This window comes from Cucurbita maxima, unplaced genomic scaffold, assembly GCF_002738345.1.
Source record: "Cucurbita maxima cultivar Rimu unplaced genomic scaffold, Cmax_1.0 Cma_Scf00019, whole genome shotgun sequence".
In the NCBI taxonomy this organism is placed as follows: Eukaryota; Viridiplantae; Streptophyta; class Magnoliopsida; order Cucurbitales; family Cucurbitaceae; genus Cucurbita; species Cucurbita maxima.
This window is the reverse complement of record NW_019272035.1, coordinates 2,082,660-2,097,720: the sequence shown is the minus strand read 5'-3', so window position 1 is coordinate 2,097,720 and position 15,061 is coordinate 2,082,660. Positions and strand designations below refer to the sequence as shown.

Genomic DNA, 15,061 nt, shown 5'->3' with positions numbered 1-15,061 from the left:
AAAAAAAAAAAAAAAAAAAAAAAAAAAAAAAAAAAAAAAAAAAAAAAAAAAAAAAAAAAAAAAAAAAAAATCTAACAATATCCAACCTTAATTCAACTTTTATGTAGTTATTAGGTTATAATATGAACACTCTACCAATATTTATATAATTTGATATAATTAGTTAAAGTAGGTTTATAATTTTCTAAAATAAGAATAAAATTAATCATGAGTTAATCCTTGAATTTCAAAATAATACAAAAAGAAAATATCGAAGTTCATACCCATGTTTAAGCTCTATTAAAGTTGGAATTCTTTTTGTTCCATTGCATATTCAAAGTGCCCATTTGCCTGCACAAGAGGGTGAGAAGGGAGATTTGATAAGGTATGCCAATTCATAATATTATTATTATTATGGTCTTAATTTCATGGGTTTAATTTAAATAATTAGACTAAATTAATCAAACTTTTCAAAACTAATCATAAAGCTTAAAGATGTTATTGAGACGATTACCGAAGTTTTCGAATATTTTTATTAATATAGTCAACTTGCAGATTTCAGCTCCCTTCTAAACCCAGAAGCATGCAGCTACTATCTCCATTTCTCTTGCTCTTCACCCTGTTTAATGTTGCAATGAACTCTACAAGGGCCCTTGACTTTAAAATTCAATCCGTCATTGTTGTTGACAAGTCTGGCACAGGCAATTTCAAGACCATTCAAGCAGCCATCGACTCAGTTCCACTTAACAACAACAAATGGGTTAAGATTCAAGTCAATCCTGGTGTATACAGGTAATACGACACGTGAATATGCCTAATTCTAGTGAGCTTTTGTTCTAATATGGTCATTTTGCAGAGAAATGGTGACAATCCCGTCAAAAAAACCATTCATTTATCTACAAGGGGGTCACCGCAGTACGACGGTTATCACTTTCGATGGCCATCAACAAACAGATACTAGCGCTACATTTAGTTCAATGGCTGATAACATTATTGCGAGAGGCATTACCTTTCAGGTATTGCAGCTTCTATAAACTGAACTTAAAGCTCATAGATGCATGAAAAGTATTAAGTATAGTACGCACCTGAGCAGTCAGAGAAGACTTCGATTGTTCAATCATTGATCATAGTCTATCTTATTTGAATGGTTGCTTTTATGCTTGCCCTGCATGCAGAACTCCTTCAACCTGGCAGATGCTCCACAATTGTTTGTTCAAAGTGCTGAAACTTTCTATACACAAGCATTAGCTGCAAGAATCTACGGTGACAAATCGGCTTTTATCAGCTGTGGATTCAAAGGGTTTCAAGACACATTATGGGATGTAAAAGGCCGCCATTATTTCAAAAGTTGTTACGTTGAAGGTGCTATAGATTTCATCTTTGGTAATGGTCAATCAGTTTATCAGGTAATCAGTTCAACTTCTTTTTTCTACAAATTGTCATCGACGATGTTCTACTAATAACACAATTGGAGAGACCAAAAATGCAGGACTGCATGATACATGTTAATGTTGGACTTCTCCCTGAAGTCAACCAAGGATACATTACTGCACAAGGTCGACAATCCGCAAAAGATCTGAGCGGATTTGTATTTAAACAATGCACCATAATGGGGTCGGGCAAAGCTTTTTTGGGGAGAGCATATGGTCCTTTTTCTAGAGTTATATTCGAAGATACCAACATGGGGAACGTGGTAGCACCAGAGGGATGGAATGCCTGGAACTTCAGGGGCAAAGAGTAAGTTCACAGCCCAAAAGATGAAAAAAAAAAAAAAACTTTTAGAGTTCCAGGTTTTATTGTCAGGTTCTAATTGGTGTTACGTTATGTAGGAAAAATTTTATGTACATCGAGTTGAATAGTAGGGGGATAGGATCTTCCCCTTCCAAAAGGGTTCCATGGGCAAAGACGCAATCTTCCCCTTCCAAAGGGGTTTCATGGGCAAAGACGCAGGGAGCCTCACAACTAAACAGCTACTCCGTGGAATCCTTCATTAACCAAGATGGGTGGATTCCCAAACTCCTTTGAAACACTCTTATACTTTAACTCATGATGATTATACCTTACTTCTGTTAACTCACCCTTTCAATAAGTTTAGGGTGGTTTAGTTTCATATTTTCCTTCTACCAAGCTTTCTGTTTGGAAATGCTTCACTATAAAGAAAAAATGAAATTTGAGAACTCTTTTCATGTTTCAAACCACACAATATGTGATGTCCCAAGTTGGTTAGGGAGGAGAACAAATCACCTTTTACGAGGGTGTAGAAACCTTCCCCTAACAGACGCTTTTAAAGCCTTGAGAGGAAGTCCGAAAAGGAAAGTCTAAAGAGGACAATATCTGCTAGCGGTGGATCTGGGTCGTTACACAATTTGAACGTTACTTAAGAATTAACTTCAATCTTTCTATAAAAGATAAAGATATCATTTAGGACATAAGTTCTCTCATGGAGACACATGACTAGTAGTAGTTTTCCTGCACAGATTAGAACTCGCCTTAGAATTGAAAGAAAAGAGTAATTACCGTTCTCTTTTAAAAGAACCATATGTCCTCTTCTCATGAAATATTAAGGTTTTCATGCACAGATTTACAAAGGTCTCTCTTCTCTTTTCTTACTAGCAAAACTGGTTTCAAATGACTAAAAACATATTTCGAAAGAACCTGACAAAGATGAATTAAGCTATTTAAAAATCATTACCAAGCATGCTCGAACCTTCTTAGGGACTTTTTGTGATTCTTATCCCCTATTTTTAAGGAATTTTTCAACACTTCATATCAGACCTTCCACATTAGGAATGTCCCAACTTTGAATCATCAAACTATATTCTAATAGCACATGATCTCAAATTTCAACACACAATCGGCATATCTCATCAACAATCCTAACTAATTGAAATTTACCCTCATTTTCCAATCGGTACAAAACAATGAAATTCGTGGATCCAATTCAGCCAAAAACCCCCATTATGCTTCTGATTTCGATTCTCTATTTTTGTGTGGGTATCAAAAAATGCGAAATGGCAGAGTTTGAGGTACGAGTACCTGATAAAACATCCAAATTCTTAATGGTGAACAACCATAGCCAGATTCTTCTTCTTGCGAACATCATACGCATCAAATGCCATTGAATTGCCCGTTGAAGAATGGTTGGCATTTGAGGAAGCAGAATCGAACTCTACTTCTGATGAGGATTTTTCGAGTCTCATTCGATCTCACTCACGATTTCGGGCGCTGTATCAAAATTTTCAATACCTCTCAGAGTCATCAAAAACTGTTTCAAGAAAATTTAATCTTCTTTTTCAAAACTTCATTAACTCTGTGCTCAAATTTAATGCCAAGAACAACAAAAGCTAGAAAAAGAAAACTAAATTAATCCGTTTTGAAGTTGATCCTCTAAACTTTTACTGAACACTACACTCGAATGTTCTTCGAAACTGCTCCACTTCACCCCATCACGAGTGTTAATATGAATGAAAATGAAAAAGAGACCAAGTTAGATGACCTAACAAAGTAGAAATTCACAAAAGGACGGATGATCCACCTGATAGCGATACCAGCTAATTCTCAACAACAACCCTAACTAATTAAAATTTTCCCTAATTTTCCAATCCACTAAAAAAAAACAGAGATTCGTGGATCGAATTCAGCCAGAAAACACCATTACGCTTCTGATCTCTATCATCTGTTATCGAGACTGGAAATCTGAAAATGAAAAGTGGCAGAGTCTGAATAGTTACCTGAGAAAATATCCAGCTTCTCGCCATGGACAGCCATAGCCAGATTCTTCGACTTGCGAACATATGCGACAAACACCATTGATTTGTCCGCCGAAGATTGGTTTGCTTTTGAGGAAGCAAAATCGAACCCTACTTCTGATTAAGAGGTTTTCGTTTATTCTGAAATCTTAATAAAAATTAATTAGCTTATGAGATATAAATTAAAATTTTATATTCTAAAATTCAATTGATAAACACAACTCCTACACAAAAACAATTTATTAAGTGTGAGAAAGATCTAGGTAATGATATTGTCGAAGACAGACAGTGACAACCATGATGATGTCATTGACTTTCAACCGTGCAGAGTTTGAGCTCAATTAAAATATCGACACGAACATAGAAAAAAATAGTGACGAACAAAGCAGCCCATGAATAGAATGAACTAGTTGTATATGACTTTGCCACCCATGATGACTATCTCTGTAACAGTCCAAACCTACCGTTAGCAGATATTGTCTGCTTTGACTCATTACGTCTCGTTATTGGTCTCACGGTTTTAAAATACATATAGTCATTTGACTCATTATGGGACAGATTCTAATAAAACCGTTCAAAATTAAAAATAAAAAAAACAATACAACCCATTCGAGAATTTAGTTTAAATAAATATTTTTTTCATTAAAAAACTCGACATTGATAAATAAATAAATAATTAAAAAAATGGCAAGATATTTTTAAAACAAAACAAAGCTCCAAGAACAATGACTCAATCAAATCAAGCGCTAGGCTCCACTTTGAACTCCGATTAATTTCCATCTCAATTTCTAATGTAAACCATTTTACGCTATCTAAACGCTGAATTTCTAATGGCCCATGAACCCCCGAGTCTCCAAAGCACACCTAACTTGAGGCCTTAAGTGATCATACGCTACCCAGCCTTGAACTGTCCGCTGGTTGCTATTCATAACCAAAATCAGACGGTACAAAGATAAGGCTCTTTTCCGGCTTCTCTTCCACTCCCAAAACCATCAATAACCCACAAAATTTATCAACCCAGATTGTTCGACAGGAATCAAATCGTGGGTTGCTTCGAAATTTAAGCATTTTCGATTACCCAACAGGATTTGAGTCGAGGGTTTTTGAAATTGGTAACGAAATCGTTTTGGAAATTGTTTTTCCATGTTCTTAAATAAAACCCAGTCGCTGATTTTCGCTTGAGGGGCTGCATGAGTGGGCGAAACTCCTTTTGTAGGCTCTTCAAGTTTGGGAGCTTGAACTGGAAGCAAAAGCGACAGCAACAGCAACAGCAACAGCAGCAGCCATGGCTATTTGTTACACTCTCGCGCTCACTCAGACATACTCTTTTAGCTGTTTCAGATTTTCAATCCGTGAAGTTTCTTTATCGTGGCATTCTTCTCGAGTTCGCAATCGCTTCATTTCTTGCCGACGGTTGAAGAATATGAATCAGGCTTGCATTTCTTCCAGCTCCAGGTAATTCCTATGACCGACAAAAAGGATTATATTGTAACATTTTGATGTTCTTGTCTGATGGAATTGTTGGAGTGTCATTTGCTGGATTTGTTGTCTGATATACCTTAGCTTAGACGTTGATTTAGCTGCCAAATGCTTCGGTTTGTTCATATAACAATTGATCCTGTGAGTTGGAATTTGAATGTCTTGTGTTAGACACATTGGTTAATTTAGGGAAGGGTCATGGATTTATAATCTAAGAATACACCCTCCATTGGTACGAGGCCTTTTGGGGAAGCCCAAAGCAAAGCCATGAGAGCTTATGCTCAAAGTGGACAATATCATACCATTGTGGAGAGTCATTTTCGTCTAACATGGTATCAGAGCCATACCCTAAACTTAGCCGTGCCAATAGATTGGCAAATCCTCGAATGTCGAACAAAGGACTCCAAAAAGAAAAAAGGAGTCAAGCCTCCTCGAAGGCAGTAAAAAATGACTAAGACTCCAAAGGAGTCGAGTCTCGATTAAGGGAAGACGTACTTTGTTTGAGGGGAGGTGTTAGATGAAAGTGTCCCACATTGGTTAATTTAGGGAATGGTCATGGGTCAAAGTGGACAATATCATACCATTGTGGAGAGTCGTGTTCGTCTAACATCCTGGTTGGTGAAAAAGAGTCTTGTGCAATTGATGTTCTTATCATGTTGAGATAATGAAAATACGGCAACTTAGGTCCAGTGGGTATATCTTGTATATCTTTAGGAGATCCCACATTGGTGGGAGAGGAGAACGAAATATTTCTTATAGGGTGTGGAAACCTCTCCCTAATAGATGTGTTTTAAAACTGTGAGGCTGATGGCGATATGTAATGGGTCAAAGCGGACAGTATCTGCTAGCGATGAACTTGGGCTATTACAAAGGGTATTAGAACAAGACACCGAGTAGTGTGCCATCGAGGATGTTGGGCCCGCAAGGGGGGTGGATTATGAGATCCCACACTGGTTGGAGAGGAGAACGAAACATTTCTTATAGGGTGTGGAAACCTCTCCCTAATAGACGCGTTTTAAAACCGTGAGGGTGACGGCGATATGTAATGGGCCAAAGCAGACAATATCTGAGCGATGAACTTGGGCTATTACAAATGATAGCGAGCGGTGTGCCAGCGAGGACGCTGGGCCCCCAAGGGGGGTGGATTATGAGATCTCACATTGGTTGGAGAGGAGAACAAACATTTCTGATAGGGTATGTAAACCTCTTCCTAATAGACGCGTTTTAAAACTGTGAGGCTGATGGCGATACATAACGGGCCAAAGCAGACAATATCTGCTAGCGGTGAACTTAGGCTATTACAATCTTCAAACTCCTAAACATTTATGCTCACCCATTCCCTTTAGTTAACCTTGAAATATTGCTTTCTTGTTGGAATTTGTAATCAAAATCCCTCTCTACTGGAATTTTTTGGCTTCAGGCTTCAGAGAGTCATTTCGAAATGTTCAATAACCAACTCCGATGTAAAATTCGATCAAGTTTCTGTGGAAGATGATGTTCAAGAAGCTTTATCTTCTGTAGAAGCTGATTGTTCACTTTCAATCGTACAATTGAATTCTGGATTCCTGGAGGCTGATACATTGACTCTACAAACAGAACCTTTGGGTTTATTGACCGAACGAACTTATGTCGATAGTCTTTTGACAACTTTGCCTGTATGCTGCCTTGGTTATTTCTCCTTCTCTATGATTTAATGTAATTGACTTTTATGATGGAAGAAGATAGTAATTAAATCAACTCTGGTTCTGTAATTGTAGGTTTTATCTGAGGGGGAGCAGAATGTGCTTGCGGCAACTCCAGCTCATCCTGCTGCATTGTACGGTAAGAACCTTCCGAAATTTTGATTCTGAAATGTGAGATCCCACATGGTTGGGGAGGAGAACGAAGCATTCTTTATAAGGGTGTGGAAACCTCTCCCTAGCAAACATGTTTTAAAAACATTGAGAGGAACCCCAAAAAGGAAAGCCCAAGGAGGATAATATCTGCTAGCGGTGGGCTTGGACTTGGGCTGTTACAAATGGTATCAGAGCCAGACACAGGGCGATGTGCTAGCAAGGACGTTGGGCACCAAAGGGGGGTGGATTGGAGAGTCCCACATCGATTGAAGAAGGGAACGAGTGCGAGCGAGGACGTTGGGTCCGAAAGGGGTGGATTGTGAGATCCCACATCGGTTGGAAAGGAGACCAAAGCATTCTTTAAAAACCTTGAGGGAAAACTCGAAAGAGAAAGTCCAAAGAGGACAATATCTGCTAGTGGTGAGCTCGGACCGTTACATGGTGCTAGAGACATCTCAATGTCTGTTAGCGGTGGGCTTGGAATGTTTCAGCCACTGTATGACAACGATACTTGTAGATGTGAACTATAAGGCCTTTTTCGATCCTGGTGGTTGTTCCCAACCATAAATAATGCTTCTATCTTACAGCTTTATACGCCACATGTATTGCGGGCAATTTGGTAGAACAGCTTTGGAATTTTGCTTGGCCTTCTGCCATTGCATTGCTTCATCACAGTCTTCTTCCAGTTGCAGTTATGGGATTCTTTACAAAGGTAACTAGCTGTTCGTCAAGATAAAACATTTTGAATTACGATGCAAGAGAAACCCTTTCTAATATGTTAAAAGTGTTAACAGCTTGCATTGATAGTCGGAGGTCCATTGGTCGGGAAGTTTATGGATAATTTTCCGAGAGTACCTGCATATACTTGCCTGAATTGTGTTCAGGTAGGTCCATTCAAATATGCTTAATATAAGAAGTCAAATATTCGAGCACGCATGGAACTTAACTAGCCAAAGTTGTAGCACTCGACTTGAATATGGTCTGGTTTTTGTTAAATTTAAGGTTTCTCTGTTTTCTTCAGGCTGCTGCTCAATTACTATCTGCTTCAATGGTAATTTATGCCCATTCTATTCCACATTCTGCTGCATCATCATCCATACTTCTTCAGCCTTGGTTTATTACCCTGATCTTTGCTGGTGCCATAGAGAGGCTATCTGGAATAGCCTTGGGGGTTGCTATGGAGCGTGATTGGGTCGTCTTGGTACGTTCATTTTTAAATTATTTGTGTCCTTGTTATTCAAGATGTATCGCTAAAACTAGCATTCTAATTCCACGTACAGTTAGCCGGAATCAATCGACCTATCGCACTTGCAGAAGCTAATGCTGTTCTTAATCGAATTGACCTTCTCTGTGAGGTAAATGGACCTTCTGAGATCAACTTTTTCTTTTCCAGATCCTTGTGATCTTGATTTTCTGTTTGTTAATGTGCAGATAGTTGGAGCATCTTTATTTGGCCTTATCCTTTCCAAGTATGATCCAGTAACTTGCTTGAAGTTCGCTGCGGGTTTAATGTTATGGTCCTTGCCAGTCGTGGTAATTACTCGTTCCCGTGCTAACTAAATACGGTTAGGAATCATAGACCTCCACAATAGTATGATATTGTCCACTTTGAGCATAAGCTCTCGTGATTTTGTTTTGGGCTCCCCAAAAGGCCTCATACCAATGGAGATGTATTCCTTACTTATAAACTCATGATTATTCCCTAAATTAACCGAGGTGGGACTCCCTCCCAACAATCCTCAACAATCCTCCCCTCGAACAAAGTACACTATAGAGCCTCCCTTGAGGCCTATGGAGCTCTCAAATAGCCTCCGTTAATCGAGGCTCGACTTCTTTTCTCGAGTCCTCGAACAAAGTACACCCTTTGTTCAATACTTGAGTCACTTTTGACTTAACCTTCAAGGCTCACAACTTCTTTGTTCGACATTGGAAGATTCTATTGACATGGCTAAGTTAAGAGCATGACTTTGATACCATGTTAGGAATCATGAACCTCCACAATGGTATGCTATTGTCCACTTTGAGCATAAGCTCGAGGCTTTGCTTTGGGCTTCCCCAAAAGACCTCATACCAATAGAGATGTATTCCTTATAAACCCATAATCATTTCCTAAATTAGCTAACATGGGACTCCCTCCCAACAATCCTCTAACAGATACTTCTTGAGAAATGAGTTTGTTAATCGTTACACGTGTTTTATCAGGTTCTACTTACCTGGCTAACGAACCAACTCTCCACCGGTGTTCTTGATCGGGCAAAATGTTCGCAAACTTCTTGTGGCAATCCCACTGAAGTAACTTCACCTAGTGCTGAGAGTATAAGTAAACCGTCACAAACTGTTATGTAATTTAATCAAAGGTCGTTCTGATTGTTTTTCTAATGATATCATTTATTGTGCTTTTAGTGGATGTGGGTGTAGAAGTTATTAAAAATGGATGGATGGAGTATTTACAGCAACCAGTTCTTCCTGCTAGCCTTGCCTATGTGCTTCTCTACTTCAATGCTGTTCTTGCTCCAGGCAGTTTGATGACAGCATTCTTAACTCAACAAGGTATGCTTACGACTTGATATGATTATTATATTTTAAAATTTTTCGTTCGAAGAAAATGTAGCTTCAACATGCACCCACCTCGTATAGAACCATTAGCTCTGTTATTCATATAAAACATTAGCTAGATCACATTGAAAAATTGCATTACATCAAATAATTTAATCTCAGGGTCCTCAGAAAGTTAGAATCCAAGCCCACTGCTAACAGATATTGTCCTCTTTGGGCTTTTCCTTTCGGGCTTCCCCTCAATGTTTTTAAAACACGTCTGCTAGGAAGAGGTTTCTACACCCTTATAAAGAATGCTTCCTTCTCCTTCCCAACCGATGTGGGGATCTCACAATCCTTCTTTTGGCATAATCCTTCTCTTCCTTCTCCTTCCTTCTTCTTTGCTGGCACATCGCCTCGTGTCCACCCCCTTTATGACTCAACCTCCTCGCTGGCACATCACCTGGTGTTTGGCTCTGATACCATTTGTAACAGCCCAAGCCTACTGCTATCAGATATTGTCCTCTTTTGGATTTCCTTTTCGAGATTTCCCTCAAGGTTTTTAAAACGTGTTTGCTAGGGAGAGGTTCCCACATCCTTGTAAAGAATGTTTCGTTCTCTTCCCCAACTGATGTGGGATCTCACAACAACACTACTAAAAGCCCCTACCCCAAGAAAGAGAGCAAAAAAAAAAAAAAAAGCTAAAACGTTCAGCGATACTCCTTTATTTAGAACTGGTGTTAAATTATGTTTATTCCTTGACTTGCTTTCTGAGACTTTACTCTTTGGCTTCGAATGAGTAATCTTTTTTACTTCTGGTTGGTATTAACTTACAGGTCTTAAACCATCATTAATTGGTGGTTTTAGTGGATTATGTGCTTTCATGGGTGTTACTGCAACCTTTGTATCCGCAAATTTGGTCAGACAATTCGGAATTTTGAAGGTTATATTTTCTTCTATGTTTGTTCTTGTAATTCCATGCTGTTCTATATTTTGATTGTAGTCTCATGCACTTCCTAGTTCCATTTTTCAGGCTGGAGCAGTTGGATTAATATTTCAAGCTGCACTTCTAACAGTTGCTGTTGCTGTGTACTGGAGCGGGCCTCTTTCCCGGCAGAGCGCTCTTCTTTTCTTCTTATCTATGATCGTAAGAATCTAATGACCTGATTCATCTTGTGTATCGGACGTTACCGAACCCTTAATGTTCTAATTGTCCTATATGCAGGTATTATCGAGGCTGGGACACATGTCGTATGATGTCGTGGGGCAACAGATTCTTCAAACCGGGATACCATCATCGAAAACGAACCTCATTGCATCAACTGAGGTCTCAGTTGCTAGTTTAGCAGAGTCTATAATGTTGGGTGTTGCAATAATTGCAAACGATACTTCGCATTTTGGATTTCTAGCGATGCTATCACTTCTGGCTGTTGTTGGAGCTGCAGTGATGTTCTGCCACTGGTTGTTGAATCCAACTGATGAACAAAGAAAACTTTTCTCTTTCAGCTCTCCCTTTGAGGTACGTTTGCTAAAACACCTTATGTAAACAAGGTGCACGTTGCAGTTCCAATCTAGAACTCGTTATGAAAAATATGCTCAGCTAAAACAAGATGCCCTTTTCGATCCTACGAAATGTCGTGCCTCTATTAGATACGGGATCTTCGATATTGGGTATATAAGTAGGTCTTCAGTTGTCAACCAGTGACTTGAGATTCTTGTCTTTAACTCTTAACGAACGGGTTAGGGAAAGTGTAGGGGAAAGTGTAAGTGGATCTAAGCGCAGACAGGTCATAATGGTCCGTGGCGAACTAAATGTAGTAAGGTCAGATTATTGTTTTAACGGCTCAAGTCTACTGTTAGCACATATTATTTTCTTTGAGCTTTTCTTTTCGGGCTTCCCTTCAAAGTTTTTAAAACGCATTTGTTAGGAAGAAGTTTTCACTCTGATAAAGAATGTTTTGTTCTCCTCCTCAACCAATGTGAGATCTCACAATCTACCCCCTATGGGCCCAGCGTCTTCACTGACATTCATTCCTTTCTCTAATCTATGTGGGACCCCCCAATCCACCTTCTTCCGGGGCCCAGCATCCTTGCTGCCACACCGCTTCATGTCCACCCCCTTCGGGGTTCAGGCTTCTCGTTGGCACATCGCCTAGTGTCTGACTCTGATACCATTTGTAACGGCCCAAACCCATTGCTAGCAAATATTGTCCTCTTTGAGCTTTCCCTTTCAGACTTCATCTCAAGTTTTTTAACGTGTCTGCTAGAGAGAGGTTTCCACACCCTTATAAAGAATTTTTCGATCTCCTTCCCAACCGATGTGGGATCTCACAATCCAACCCTCTTCGGGGCCCAGTGTCCTCGCTCGCACTCGCTCCCTTTTCTAATCAATGTGGGATCCTCCAGTCCACCCTCCTTCGAAGTCCAGCGTCCTTACTGCTAGCACACGACCTCATGTCCACCCCCTTCGAGGCTCAGCCTCCTCGCTGGCACATCGTTCAGTGTTTGACTCTGATACCATTTGTAGCGGCCCAAGCCCACCACTAGCAGATACTGTCTTCTTTGGGATTTCCCTTTCGGGTTTCTTCTAAGGTTTTTAAAACGCGTCTACTAGGGAGAAGTTTCCACACTCTTTTAAAGAATATTTCGTTCTTCTCTCCAACCAATATGAAATCTCACCATTGTCATTTGAGATTAGTTGAAATGCTTGCAAGCTAGCCAAACACTTACCAATATATAAAAGAACATTTAAATTATATATAAAAGAACATTTAAATTATATAGGATATGCATTTGGTACCATAAACTTCCAAAATCATTTTTTATCATTGCAAGTAACTTGGAGATGAGGATTATTGTTTAATGTTGCCTGACAATTCATTCAATTCATTCAATGTTGGCAGATGCCCTGATGCTAAAGCTATGCTTGACATAAGCTGGAGCTGTTGGATTCTTGATACATAGGACACATTAATATGTAAGTTGTGGAGGGTCAAGCTCATACTATCCTCTCTTTCATGTGCTCATATTTATATTGTGGGTAAATGAATACACAATGAAATGAAATTAACCCGCTACCACATATTTCAAAAGCTAGACTAGATTCATCATATATTCTGACATTGTACATACATTTCCTGTTATCTTGTAAAGCAATCACTTCATTCAGCTTCAATACTGTTGAGAATCTTTTAGTGAAGCACTCACCGCTAGTTTGATATTATTTGTTTTGGTCCGTTACATATCATCAGCCTCACGATTTTAAAATGCGACTGTTAGAGAGAGGTTTCCACATTCTTGTAAGAAATGTTTCGTTTCCCACTCCAACCAACGTGGAATTTCACAATCCATCCCATTTGGTGTCCAGTTCTATAAAATGTAACCGCTTAAGCCCACCGCTAGTAAATATTGTCTGCTTTGGTCTGTTACATATTGTCATCGGCCATACGTGTTCTAAAAATGTGAGGCTAACGGCGATATGTAACGGTTCGAACCAGACAATATTTATTAGCAATAGGTTTGGGTTGTTATAAATTGCATTGTGAGATCCCACATCGGTTGGAGAGGGGAACGAAGCATTCCTTATAAAGGTGTGGAAACCTCTCCCTAGTAGATGTGTTTTAAAACTGTGAGGCCGACAACGATACATAACGGACCAAAACAGACAATATTTACTAGCAGCAGGCTTAGCTATTACATGTTGCCTTTTCTTTTTGGATTGAACATGACAAGATAAAAGGAGGGTTAGACTGTTGCATGTTCTTCATTTCATTCTTGCCCTCCTTGTCCTTGCTCGTTGTGGCATTTATTGGTGGGGGGCTACCTCATTCAAACCCACAAAGCCATTTACCTTATGGGTTCGCTTTTTCTTTTTTACACTCATTTTCCTTTCACCAGCCAGGTTAAAGAGTCTCAGATGACACTGCTAGTGATAGAAAAAGGAAGGGTCAGTCTATTCTCCTTTGTGCAATGGATTTTTTTTGCTATATTCTTTGAAACCCATGCATTCAACTTTTCCAAACTGAACCACTATCTCGACCCCAATTCGAGTGTAGAGTCCAAACACGTTAGTTTTGCTCGGTCTTCTTCGGTATGAAACTAAATCAATTGAATTGATTGAAATAAACCAAATAGATGTAACCATTCACTGAACCACCAAATATCGTCCAATGAAATAAAAAAACATCAATCTTCTTGTCGAACCTATATCAACATCACATCATCTCTCAAATTTAGTAGATAGAAAATGACTATTGATGTCGAGTATGCATTGACATGTTAGAAGGAAGGCCTTATTTTGCTTTCAGTACTTAACCCTAAATATTTTCTTGTCATCAAAAGAATACTTTATTCATGGATAAATTATGACGAAAATCGAATCTATAATAGATTAAGTTCACTTCTAGCTGATATTGTCTCTTCGGGAGATAAGTTTTTATACCCTTATAAGAAATGTTTTATTCTCTCTCCAATCGATGTGAGGTCTCACAATCCATCCTCTTTTGGGCCTTACATCTTCACTGGCACACAAAATGGTATCAGAGCTAGATACTCGACGGCGTGCTAGCCAATGACGATGTTGGCACCTAAGGGGATGGATTGTGAGATCCCACATTAGTTTGAGAGGAAAACGAAGTATTTCTTATAAGAGTGTAGAAACTTCTTCCTAATATATGTATTTTAAAACTTTAAGGGAAACCCATAAAGAAAAACCGAAGACAATATCGGTTAGCAATGAGTTTGAACTATTACATAATCGATTTTCGGGTTAAGAGAAGGAAAACAATCCGTTCACAAATTGATCCGTCACATACAAACAAACAATCTTAATCCCATAAAAGAGGCTAGAGTCGAGAACACGTCGATAAACTTGACTCTTTTCTAATTTGAAGCTAAGTTAACTGAATTGGTCAAAGTAGATCAGATATATGAAACCTTGCAGAAACTACCATGGCTTTGTAGTTTCGAAGTCCCAAGCACAAAAGCCAAGAAGTAGAAATCTTTGTGAACCTAAGTGCGTGCATTGGCCGTTGGGCAGCGGCAGCGGCTCGTAGAGGTCACGCAGCACTTGGCCTCGTAAGCCTACACAAAGGCTCACCACAGCCGCAGCCATGTACGCACGTGCACCTTTTTCCTAATCTTTTTTTTTATTATTATTATTCTTTTTACTTTCTTGATTCCCTTTGGTATAATTTTATTTATTTATTTTCAAAATTTTCCTATTTTAAAATTTAAAAAATATGTAAATTTTTTTAATCGAAAAATTAAAATAAAATATGCAATAAAAATAAAGGAATTGAGTAAATAAATTTTCCTTTATTGATTTGACGTTATTATTAGTTAAAACAAAATACACGTGGACGATTCCTAAAAAGTCAAATTACGTAATTGCCTTGTCAATTAATTTTAATATTTTTTAATTATAATATATATATATATATATATATATATATATATATATATATATATATATATATATATATA

General features: G+C 38.6%; 2 protein-coding genes and 1 long non-coding RNA gene across 7 annotated transcripts; 2 read left to right on the top strand and 1 right to left on the bottom strand.

Moving 5' to 3' along the window:
* Positions 1-207: 207 nt before the first annotated feature.
* LOC111493901 lies at positions 208-3,880 on the bottom strand. 5 transcript variants are annotated; one of them, XR_002720080.1, is made up of 4 exons: positions 3,711-3,880; positions 3,016-3,244; positions 494-1,264; positions 208-330 (listed from the first exon to the last, which is right to left on the bottom strand). It is a non-coding gene; the product is annotated as an uncharacterized LOC111493901 (long non-coding RNA). The 5 variants fall into 5 exon arrangements; XR_002720079.1 differs by having other exon boundaries at positions 211-330; positions 3,016-3,204; XR_002720081.1 differs by lacking the exon at positions 3,711-3,880 and having other exon boundaries at positions 213-330; positions 494-721; positions 1,065-1,264; positions 3,016-3,703.
* Positions 1,149-2,262, top strand: LOC111493900 (putative pectinesterase 52). Its single transcript, XM_023143807.1, has 3 exons — positions 1,149-1,385; positions 1,469-1,716; positions 1,809-2,262. Exons 1-3 carry the CDS (start codon positions 1,149-1,151, stop codon positions 2,002-2,004), a joined length of 681 nt encoding a protein of 226 aa, XP_022999575.1. The 3' UTR covers positions 2,005-2,262.
* A 671-nt stretch (positions 3,881-4,551) lies between the features above and the next one.
* On the top strand, positions 4,552-12,755 carry LOC111493894 (solute carrier family 40 member 3, chloroplastic-like). The gene is made up of 14 exons (XM_023143798.1): positions 4,552-5,183; positions 6,628-6,862; positions 6,965-7,028; positions 7,630-7,754; positions 7,837-7,926; positions 8,064-8,243; positions 8,323-8,397; positions 8,474-8,575; positions 9,245-9,362; positions 9,446-9,592; positions 10,414-10,520; positions 10,611-10,724; positions 10,803-11,096; positions 12,481-12,755. Exons 1-14 carry the CDS (start codon positions 5,014-5,016, stop codon positions 12,487-12,489), a joined length of 1,830 nt encoding a protein of 609 aa, XP_022999566.1. The 5' UTR covers positions 4,552-5,013; the 3' UTR covers positions 12,490-12,755.
* The last annotated feature ends 2,306 nt before the right edge of the window (positions 12,756-15,061 follow it).

What these genes read in the sequence shown, in the direction of transcription:
- LOC111493894 (XM_023143798.1), top strand. Translation starts at nt 5,014, where the DNA reads ATGGCTATTTGTTACACTCTCGCGCTCACTCAGACATACTCTTTTAGC. An exon ending in TGCATTTCTTCCAGCTCCAG is followed by an intron (nt 5,184 to 6,627) that starts GTAATTCCTATG and finishes TTTTGGCTTCAG; the next exon opens with GCTTCAGAGAGTCATTTCGA. An exon ending in AGCGTGATTGGGTCGTCTTG is followed by an intron (nt 8,244 to 8,322) that starts GTACGTTCATTT and finishes TTCCACGTACAG; the next exon opens with TTAGCCGGAATCAATCGACC.
- LOC111493900 (XM_023143807.1), top strand. Translation starts at nt 1,149, where the DNA reads ATGCAGAACTCCTTCAACCTGGCAGATGCTCCACAATTGTTTGTTCAA. An exon ending in ATGGTCAATCAGTTTATCAG is followed by an intron (nt 1,386 to 1,468) that starts GTAATCAGTTCA and finishes CCAAAAATGCAG; the next exon opens with GACTGCATGATACATGTTAA. An exon ending in TGGAACTTCAGGGGCAAAGA is followed by an intron (nt 1,717 to 1,808) that starts GTAAGTTCACAG and finishes TACGTTATGTAG; the next exon opens with GAAAAATTTTATGTACATCG.